The 11,126-nt window shown below is 43.5% G+C and overlaps 2 protein-coding genes across 2 annotated transcripts in view; one reads left to right on the forward strand and one right to left on the reverse strand.

Annotated features, from left to right (window-relative positions):
- Positions 1-2,635, forward strand: part of LOC111951385 (SCY1-like protein 2) — a 27,716-nt gene extending 25,081 nt beyond the window's left edge. Inside the window, exons 5-10 of the mRNA XM_023969437.2 lie at positions 30-148; positions 237-337; positions 1,030-1,102; positions 1,288-1,377; positions 1,649-1,768; positions 2,006-2,635. Coding sequence (XP_023825205.2) covers positions 30-148; positions 237-337; positions 1,030-1,102; positions 1,288-1,377; positions 1,649-1,768; positions 2,006-2,620 — 1,118 coding nt within the window. The 3' untranslated portion in view covers positions 2,621-2,635. The remainder of the gene's footprint in view (positions 1-29; positions 149-236; positions 338-1,029; positions 1,103-1,287; positions 1,378-1,648; positions 1,769-2,005) is intronic.
- Positions 2,636-4,229: 1,594 nt separating this feature from the next.
- Positions 4,230-10,091, reverse strand: LOC111951532 (zinc finger CCCH-type antiviral protein 1-like). The gene is made up of 8 exons (XM_070434733.1): positions 9,879-10,091; positions 9,617-9,737; positions 8,980-9,064; positions 7,895-8,006; positions 7,643-7,748; positions 7,485-7,563; positions 7,252-7,256; positions 4,230-4,342 (listed from the first exon to the last, which is right to left on the reverse strand). Exons 3-8 carry the CDS (start codon positions 9,060-9,062, stop codon positions 4,230-4,232), a joined length of 498 nt encoding a protein of 165 aa, XP_070290834.1. The 5' UTR covers positions 9,063-9,064; positions 9,617-9,737; positions 9,879-10,091.
- Between the last annotated feature and the right edge of the window lie 1,035 nt (positions 10,092-11,126).

Here is an 11,126-nt window from a genome sequence, read left to right on the forward strand (position 1 = left end):
TATTGTGGAATGGTTGTTTCCTCCCATAGGGATCTACAAGTGTACCTTCTCCCATAAGAAACTGGGCATCCCCAAAGAGCACCTAGCTGCCAAGAGTCTGCCTCACCTAGTCTCGCTCAGTATAGACAACAACCTCAACCTCAACCAGGTTGGTAGAGCACACACACACATACACACACACACACACACACACACACACAGAGGTTGTACCCCCACCCTCTCTCTGTGTGTTTCAGTTTAACTCCTTCATGGCTGTGATCAAAGACATGCTGACTCGTATGGAGGCAGAACACAAGACCAAACTGGAGCAGCTACACAGCATGCAGGAACAACAGAGGTATCAGTCAAATCATTCTCTCCCTCCTGTCTTCCTCTGACGTTGTAATGTTAGGTGCACCAGTACAGTGAAATGTCTTTCTTGCAGCTCTAACCCCAACAATGCAGTAATCAATAACAATGTTTTACTAAAAATCATCAAGGATGATGAATCCATAACAATGTTTTACTGAAAATAACAAGGTAGAACAATAACGCTTGAGATATATAAAAATAAGAACAACACGATAAAGTAAGTATGCATACTATATACAGGGTCGGTTCCAGTAGGGATACTGGATTGATAGAGGTAGATATGTATAGGGGTAAGGTTACTATATACAGGGTCAGTTCCAGTAGGGATACTGGATCGATAGTTAGATATATGTATAGGTTTGTGTATGTGTGTTGGAGTGTCAGTGGGGGTAGTGTGTAGAGCCCTGTGAGTGTGTATAGAGATGGTCAGACATTTGTATTTTATTCTCTATGCACACTCACAGGGCTCTACACACTATAATGTTTTAGACTTCTGTTCTTTCTGTATTTACTATCTTCCTACTTCTCCTTTTATTAGTCAACAATGACTCAGGAAAGATGTGATGCAAGTTAATGTTCAGAATCTGATTAGAAAGATGAGGGTTGAGTAATGTTTTATGTTTGTGCGAGCCAAATTCCCCTGAATGAAATAGTTTGAGCTATTCTGTCTGTCCTCAGGAGTATGAATATTAATACCAGTCAGACCAACCAATCGGAAGAGACGACGCGCACCCCCAGCCCTGGCAACCAGGTGAGAGGTAATTTCCTTGACAAAGAGGGGAGAGGCGATTGTCCAGATGAGGCAAATGCATGAAGGATTGATTAAATGAAGGCTTGATGTGTGATTTCATACACTTAAAAGGCCAAATGTATAATAAAAATGCATGTTGCCATGGGTTAGTGTTATGGGTTATTGAAACCGTTGTCTTTTTCCAGATTGATGATGTCTTTGGAGGGAGTTCTAGGAGTGCAGGGGTTAATGGGAAAGCGAACGGAAACTCGGCATCAGCTCCCCAACTCAACAGAGTACGTACTCTGCATCTTATTCAGTAGGCACAGACCGGAGCAAACGTATTGCAGTGGAAGTCTGTTAACGTTCCTGTTAAATTAGCTTGGGTGGTGCATGTTCTGTTTGACTCTCTTTTTGTGATTGAATGTTACCAAACCCATCTTATCTAGCCTAACCTTGTATAGCTGCTAGTGTATATTTCAGGGATAAGGGGTTATTATTAACGTTTTCTGTTCTTTCTCCCTTCCCCCCTGTCTCTCGCTCTGTCCTTCTCCTCTCTCTCTATAGATGTCTTTGACTCTGGAGGAGAAGCAGCGTTTAGCCAAGGAGCAGGAACAGGCAGCCAAACTAAGAAACCAGCCAGCACTAGCCCCCCAGAGTATCAAACCAGCTACTCCTTCTACCCAGGTAGAAGACATACACACACACACGCACACATACTCGCGTGAAAATMTATAGTTCCTTACTTGGTAGCCATCCATGGTTACACGTTTTGATGTCCTCATATAGAACAATCACAATATATCTGTATAATTTATTAGTTTGATGTTTTAGAGTGATGTAATCTACTTTAGTTTCCACTTCAAACCTGCCACCTATTTGTCATTGAGATGATAAGCTGATTTGACCTGATGTGTTTGGCAGGCCAAGGACCTGACCAGCTGCCTGCTGAACAATATGACATCCCTGGGCAGCCTGTCCCTCACCTCTCCCCCCAGACCAGGCCTCATCCAGGGCAGCACCATSTCAGCKTACCCCTCCACCACCCCCATGGGCTCTCTGGTCAGCAACGGCTACAACCCAACCATGGGCTTCCAGACAGGGGGTCTGGGCATGCGGCCCCCCGGCCCCGGCCTCTACGGAGGGATGGCCACCACCACCAGCACCCCTAACTTTGGTGCCCTGACCCACAACCAAGGGAGTACCAACACCCCTGACATGTCTGCCTTGGACTCCTTGTTCACTTCCAACAAGCCCAAAGTCAGCCTCAACCAAATGGCTCCTCCCAAGCCCACCCCTGAGACCACCGCCACCCCCTGGCTTAATCAGTTTGGTTCAGCCCAGCCCAGTCAGACTGCKCCGATGCAGGGCGCGCCATTAGCCATGGGAGGGMTGACCAGCGGGTTCGGYATGCAGGCCAACCCTTTCTTCAGCCCGCAYAACTTCTCTCAGCCCACMSCCGCTCCCGGAATGAACGCGGGTGGTGGGCTCAGACACAGTTCGTCCGTCAACAACGACCTGAAAGACCTATTTGGCTGAAAACAACTTTCCRCTCTTTWAWMYKSYKKYYKRMYWMYAAYGGGYYMTMGYKRTTTTGAACTGCAAACAAGAAGAARGAAKAATCCACTTTTTGGACCGACTGTGAAAATGATGATGAATCCACTTGATATTTGTTGCTATTTGTATTTTAATCTTCTGTGGTTTGGGTTGCAGTGTGGTTCTTCTAAGCTCCCATCGGACTGAACACTGAAGACTCAGCTTTTCAATCTGCACGCGGATTCCAAACCTTCTTGACTAGAGAGAGAGAGAAAAAGACACTTACGTTGTGTTCTGCTCTCAGTAATGTTTGTGGGGGTTTCATATCGTTTCTTACCTGAGACACTTTGGGGTGAAAGGTTTAATCTAGAATGCATATCTTCTCCATAATATCTGTTCTATGTGCTAGGATGAGCAGTGGCATGGAGACCAGTCTTTCTCAGTCCATTCCTTTTTAGCCCAGCGCCAACACATGTTATTCATGCTGCCCACCTCAGCAGCCTGCTTTATCATATCAGTGTGGTTCTTTTTAGTGGGGTCCTGTTGCTTTGAGGACGACAATCCAGAAGAGCTGTAGAATCACCGGCTAAACCGCACGGGCGGAAAGGCCAAGTCTCCATGGAAACGATCTCCGCAGTAACACCCCAGTCCATTTGGGGATTTTTAGTACCTATGCTTTCTGTTCTCTGCCTAGAATGAGATGATGGATAAGGATTCAACAGTGATGTCATAAGTGTCAAGATTCTTACAGTATAAATGAATCCAACTGAAACGGGATGGAAGTGAAAATCTAATCGAAGTTTATTGGTTGCGTACACAGTTTAGCAGATGTTATAGTGGTTGTGGTGAAATGTTACGAGCACTTCTGCAGTTTCTACATCTGACCTAAAGAAAGGGTATTTTCTGAGACGAAATCCAATTCAACCAAGTTTGAAAAGGGAGGGGTTGATTGTGTTTAGGCAATTAGTCTGGTTAGGGATTGTTATCCACACAGAATCCTGTGCGTGCTGTGAGGGTGACGTTACATACGGCTACCTTCTTAATTGAAGTAACTCACCTGCATATGTACTGAATGGTTTGCTGTAAGTGAGTGATTGGCCGATATATACTGGGAATTGTGAATGAATGTGAAGTAGTACACACATGTGTGCATATTGAAATGTCAGCACAATCATAATTCATTTAGTTAGTTTGCCCTGTGTGTTCCTGTTTTGTAATACCCCCTCTGACTTCATCAATGTGTTCCCTTCATCATGTTACTGGCCTGACCAAGATGGGACACCACAAATGATTGTGATCCTGTTGAAATGTGGTGAATTTAGTAATTTAGTTTTATTCCATGCATCAAACCAGGCTGCTTTCAACAAAGCAAGCAGCCCGTGCATTTTAAGTTAATCGTTGGACATATCAAATGCAGTTTTTATTTTAAAAAACTCATATATATGAGTTGAGCACTTTTTCATTAAAGGGGACCTGTCCTAAATTGTTGATAAATAAATCGATTTAAAATGGGAGAGCTCTTAAAGGGGCCCTTGGATTGTTGTGCTCTTGTGATGATGAATGAGAGGCCTTAGAGGAGAGCTGTGTGCAGTAATAATCCTTGGGGGTGGAACTAAGTCTGGGGCTGCATCTCAATAGTCAAAAGTAGTCTCCTTTCCTCGTCCCCTTTGCGTATCTTCTTCCCTTCATCTGCACTGGTCTGAAATCCCAGGATAGGTGAAAGCCCTATGGGCCAAATGCGACAGGAGAGTGTCATCTCACCTATCCACCTGTTGCAGACTAGTGCAGGTGAAGGACGGAGATGAGAAAAGGACGCCATTGTAGACTTTTGAGACCAACCCCGTTGTGTGAATCCTCACTGAATGCTGTTTGCAGACTGGGGGACGTAGGTTTTGTTAACTGAACACATGCTAACTTATATTCACAGGTCTTTGTTGGATTTAAAAAAATAAATGTATGCCTACTGTAAACCGTGACTAGGTGAGCTGTCACTGAGTTGGCACAATGATAATGTCATGGGCTAGTGTATAACAAAAAGGTGGTCCTTCTGGGTTGTTAACCTCTTTCTATTGGACACAAGTGATGGAGATCTGTCGTGATTGGGCAAAGACCTCTCTGATGTCCATCGTTCACGAAAGGTAGCTGCAGTGTTCATGTGATTGTAACTATGACGACGGAAGCCTTTTTGAGGTCGAGAACTGGATTGCGTTTCCTGTCGTTGTGACTCGTGTGTTTGGACGCGAGGACAAAAGCCTATTCTTCTACAAGAGTTCTGATCCTTTGTATACTACTGCTGTCATATGTGTAGTGTGGCCTCTATGAACTATGTGTTGTCTGAGGTGGTTCAATGAAAATCTGTACATATATATGAAAATACACAATCTAATATTCTCTATGATGTCAGTGTATTTGAGTCTGAGATTTGAAGAGTAACTTTGAGTTCTGGAATAAGATGGCCTCAATCAGTAGATACTTGAAAATCACCTTTTATTCAAACTAAAGACAATGAAAACGTACATGCTAGAACATGCTCAAAAGGCTTCTTCCTTTTGTACCAGTGGCAGTGAGAGGGTTCTTTTTTACAGTTCCCATTTAAATAAAAGTATTGTGCAGATTGTCAGAAGCTACTTTTCTAATAATAGTATTGGTTTTTAAGTCTATGCACAATGTTGAGAAAATAACAGGAAATCCATGAATACATATGTAAACAAGTTTCATTTTTAGGAGGAAGTGGAATGGAAGGGGTTCTGTCTCAGTACCGGACAGGGACTTCGTCTTCACTGTGCACATGAAGAAATGGAGTTGAGAGGAAGCCACTTTAGACAATTGAGATGCACCCAGGGTACAGTGGAGGCTGGTGCGAGAAGCTATAGGAGGACAGGCTCATTGTAATGGCTGGAATGGAATAACAGAAACAGAGTGAAACGTTTCCATGTGTTTGTGTTTGATACTGTTCCATTTATTCCATTCCAGCCATTACAATGAGCCCGTCCTCCTATAGCTCCTCCCACCAGCCTCCACTGCCAGGGTATTGCACTTCGCCCCTGACAGAGGACAGTGTCGTGGGCAGTGATTAGTTCAGGCGTCGAACAGATCAGGTGGTCTGAGTGGACGGGTTTCTTTGGATCAGGGCTGCGAAAGACAAGTCAAACAACTGTTAGGTCATGACAATAATGTTCTCCAACACAGTAAACGCTTGGTTTGGAGTTTGGATTCATCAAATCAATTAAACTATTCCTCAACGTTCAACCAACCGCTATCCTTTACCCGTTAGGCACTTGTCAAACTCATTCCACGGAGGGCTGAGCGCCGGCGGGTTTTAACTCCTCCATTGTACTTGACTGATGAATGAAGGTCATTGTTTAGTAAGGAACTCCCCTCACCTGCTTGTCTAGGTCTTCATTACAAGGGAAAACCAGCAGACACCAGGCCCTCCAGGGAAGGAGTTTGACACCCCTGCTATAGGCACTTGTTCTGTGAAGATTACATACACTGCTCAAAAAAATAAAGGGAACACTTAAACAACACAATGTAACTCCAAGTCAATCACACTTCTGTGAAATCAAACTGTCCACTTAGGAAGCAACACTGATTGACAATAAATTTCAKATGCTGTTGTGCAAATGGAATAGACAAAAGGTGGAAATTATAGGCAATTAGCAAGACACCCCCAATAAAGGAGTGATTCTGCAGTTGGTGACCACAGACCACTTCTCAGTTCCTATGCTTCCTGGCTGATGTTTTGGTCACTTTTGAATGCTGGCGGTGCTRTCACTCTAGTGGTAGCATGAGACGGAGTCTACAACCCACACAAGTGGCTCAGGTAGTGCAGCTCATCCAGGATGGCACATCAATGCGAGCTGTGACAAGAAGGTTTGCTGTGTCTGTCAGCGTAGTGTACAGAGCATGGAGGCGCTACCAGGAGACAGGCCAGTACCAGGAGACGTGGAGGAGGCCGTAGGAGGGCAACAACCCAGCAGCAGGACCGCTACCTCCGCCTTTGTGCAAGAAGGAGCACTGCCAGAGCCCTGCAAAATGACCTCCAGCAGGCCACAAATGTGCATCCTGGATGAGCTGCACTACCTGAGCCACTTGTGTGGGTTGGAGACTCCGTCTCATGCTACCACTAGAGTGAGAGCACCAAAACATCAGCCAGGAAGCATAGGAACTGAGAAGTGGTCTGTGGTCACCACCTGCAGAATCACTCCTTTATTGGGGGTGTCTTGCTAATTGCCTATAATTTCCACCTTTTGTCTATTCCAGTTGCACAACAGCATGTGAAATTTATTGTCAATCAGTGTTGCTTCCTAAGTGGACAGTTTGATTTCACAGAAGTGTGATTGACTTGGAGTTACATTGTGTTGTTTAAGTGTTCCCTTTATTTTTTTGAGCAGTGTATTTACCTGAGAAGTTCAGTTGATAGCTGCATCTCCTGGTAGTGAAGTTCATAGTTCCATTTGGGTTCTGCTGGTACTGGGCTTCAATGTCCTGGCTGGATACACTGCAGGTGCCACTTCTCTACAGGATTAAGTCAACACACACGCTGCTTGGTCATGTGTTTTTAATGTAGTAATATGAAGATATGGAGCTTCCGTCCACGTCTTGAAATTGCCAACGGGACTGTAAACCCATACCTCCACTGTGAGAGGAGGACGGGAATTAGACATTGAGTTTTCATTATTTGTCACATTGTACAGTTGTTACACATGGGTTCTCTCTAGCAGGTCAGAAAGGCCTTGACTAATGACCACGACTTCTTCCTGACTACATGGCCAGACCAGGAAAAACTATTGGCCCTAACCTATAGGGACAAGACTTTGGTCAGTAAAACTCCTTGCTCTAGGTTCCCAGCCTGTATTGTCCATACCTGCTTGTTTGTTGAGCTTCACATTGAGTTCTCCTCACAATTATTTTGGTCCCGATGCCAACGTTGGTCTGACACATGCCTGGAAGAGACACAGAAAACTCCAGGAGTGTTCCTAGACAGGTCACGTTATGGTACACCAGTATTTAAGTCAGTCTGACCTGAGAAGTCGAGGGTGTAGGAATATCTCCCAGCTTTGAAGCGTATCTGTCCCTTAGGGTTCTTCTGGTAGCGTCTCTCAATCCCAGCACTCTCCAGTGAGCAACTCTGGAAAAAGCCACATATTATTTGCTGCTATACCATGACTGTCTCCCTCCCCCTTTCTCACCTTAATGAGGGCATATACAATATACAATCTGTCATGTAGTGTGCTATTTGCAAGGGTTCAAGGAATAAAATAATGTCCCACTCACTGGAGTCTGGTATTCTATCCACACTCCCTCCTCGCCCATGAATTCCCAGGTGTAGCCAGCAGAGGGAGGTGGTGAGGCAATTACGGTGGGGGCTGATTGGGCAATGGATAAGCTGCAAAAAAATAGTGAATTTACACTTCAGTGTTGCTGTGACAAGAAACTAGGTATGAAACTATAGATGATCACACTTGCATATGTCAGGAAAGTATGTAAAGTTATCTTGACACTGAGTTGAGGTCAAAGGGGAAACCAATCACACTAGAGAGAAGCTGGAATTTTTTGTTAGAAATAATGTATATTTAATGCTATTATTATGTTGTGGTTATTTTGTTTTGGTGTTTGTAACTTTTTCTGTATAGATTTGATGAATATTTCTATTGAATAACACCTACAAGATTCCTATAGGCCAGTTTGTATACAGAAAGTCTGCATTCCAGGCTGACTACATTGCAGACGGCGGCCAGATCTCACAACGCCTGGATGGGTTTAAATAATCAGCTAAACACATCATATAATACAGCTGCCTGAGTGGTAGTCGATGATGCAATACAACGAATGCAATGAAGTTGACCTGGAACTTACTCATTCAAATAACTTTGGCAACACAACCATCACACAGGTTAAATTAATGAGGCAGGCCCCTAACGGTGTATATAGATGAGGCAGCATAATAAATGCTGTTCACCATAGGTCCTAGGGGAAGAGGCTAGGGGCCAAAATACCTGCTGTTCATCGTAGGCCCTATCCTAGGGGAAGAGGCTAGGGGCCAAAATACCTGCTGTTTCATCGTAGGTCCTAGGGGAAGAGGCTAGGGGCCAAAATACCTGCTTTCATCGTAGGCCCTATCCTAGGGGCAAAATACCTGCTGTTCATCGTAGGCCCTAGGGGAAGAGGCTAGGGGCCAAAATACCTGCTGTTCATCGTAGGTCCTAGGGAGAGGTACGGGGCCAAAATACCTGCTGTTTCATCGTAGGTCCTAGGGGAAGAGGCTAGGGGCCAAAATACCTGCTGTTCACCATAGGCCCTATTCTAGGGGAAGAGGCCAGGGGTCTAAATGGAATAAGGTTGTGGATGAAACCTCATACCTGCCATTCCCTGAGACGATGGAGTTGAACTTTGGACGCCAGACTGTTCTCTGTACCCGGGTGGCTGAATTGGTCTGTGTCATAGCTGAAGAAGACATACATATGCTAAGAAAAACCTTTGTATTGTACGGGAAATGCTGTCTGGCAGGATATGCAAAGTATTGTCAATTGCTCTACAACAACAAAAAAGAAGCTTAAAGCGGCAATCAGCAGTTGAAACAATAACAAACCGTTCTTCATGCCCCTGTTTTGGTAAAAAGGTAAGGGAGGAAGCTGGAGAATGTAACCAATCTCAAATTCATAGAGCTATGATTGCAAGGACTGACCATCCATGATATCAAAAGTATAGTTTACCATGTTTGAGGCTATTAAATGTTAGTTTAAATTTACAAACACTGGAGTGAAACAAGCTTGTATTTTGGTTCTGATGGGGTATGACAGTTGAACTAAGCTCATAAGGCATTTATAAGTTATATTCTTCAAGAGTCAATAGGTACATATCATTTTGTCCAAAAAGTGATGAAGGAACTGATCAATTCAATCCATGTTGCAGAAGACCTGTCTTGTAGCGCAGTTGACATTTAAAGGTAATTTCCTACAGCGTGACCTAATGAATACGGCCCTGTGTGGAGTCTACCTGTGAAGTCTAACGTGTAGCTGGTGCTCCCCACAGTGAAGTGGAAGGTCCCCTGAGGTCTGAGGATGTACTGTCGTTCCACATCACCACTACTGACTGAGGACGAGCCCTGACCTGGACCCTGGGGTCGGAGAGGGGGGGGGGGGGGGGAGCAGAAAGAGAGAGAGAGAAATGAAATATGCAGGGAGAATTTCAGTTTGATTTAATTCCAATTTAAAACGTTGTATTATAGGACCATTTGGGAACTTTCAGATTCACTCACCAAAGAACCGTATTCACGCCAATATCAGATTGTCTTTGAAATACCATCCGATGTCTTCACTTTGACCCTGAGGTAGGAACGTGAGTCGCCGTACACCCATGGCAGCATTTTGAGCCTCAATCTGATCAAAATCTATATAGACCTGCCTAGAATACACAGAGCAGAAAGGCTACACACACAATCCACCTGTTTGTTCAGAAACATATGTCAGAACTTAGGTTACTGAACTATTGTTTAACATATAACAAATACATAATCAGATCCTAGGTTTGAGTCTTAATTCTATTAAAATGCTTCCTCTCCTGTTCACCTCCTTGAACCAATATTATCTATCAAGGAAAGGGGACAAGGAATGAACACTATTCAAGTGCTCTGCTCATAGTTCTCTTCCTCCTCCTCCTCCTCATATTCCTTCAATAAGGATTAGACCGGTAATAAACAAGTATGAAACTATTTCCTATAAATAATGTACATCTACAGAATGATATACCGGCAGGTCTATGGGCTCTTATTCATTGTTAAGTACTTGATTTTCTGCGATGGCCGATTTATTGCTCAAGTAGTCAGCTGTGACATCAGCATTAGGCATTTGACTATAAAGTGTTTTGTTGGTGTGTTATTGACAATAGCCTATGCAAACAATAATGCAACTGAGAAATGTTGACCTGTAATGCTCGTAAACTTACCAGATAACTATTGCCAAACCCACGCAATGACACTGTAAATAACAGATATAAAACGTAATCATTATAACAAATAAAGTGAAAAATAATCTAGTCAATGACGAGCCGACTTGCTTGCTTTAGTACAAAAAAAACCTCCCAAAAGATTAAATGGGTATTAAATCATGTCTAGAAAAGTTGAAAGGCTAGTTATTTAAATATAAATATAATAGTCAAATGGTTGTATATAAAAAAACGTCTTTTAGTTGAAAATATAGTGGAACTTTCATTCGTCTTTACACATCAGTCATGACTTTATTTTGTATTGCTTTCACTTAGAGTAACAGTCCAGTGAAAATCACACATTTAAAAAGTTCAGATTCTGTTAAACCCCTAGAGTCAATATCCATGCCCCCACAGAAATCTAATCAGCATAATTTAAAAAAAAATCCCATAAAAATCTGTCAGTTTAAGTTAGATGTATCTGTTTTTTTTGCATTCGACGCATCTCAATCCACCGCATTGCGGTGAAAGGTGACAGAGCGGTGTTTGTATGGAAAGATTAGACTCTCACGATGGCGTTCTC

Source organism: Salvelinus sp. IW2-2015, linkage group LG24, assembly GCF_002910315.2.
Source record: "Salvelinus sp. IW2-2015 linkage group LG24, ASM291031v2, whole genome shotgun sequence".
NCBI lineage: Eukaryota > Metazoa > Chordata > Actinopteri > Salmoniformes > Salmonidae > Salvelinus > Salvelinus sp. IW2-2015.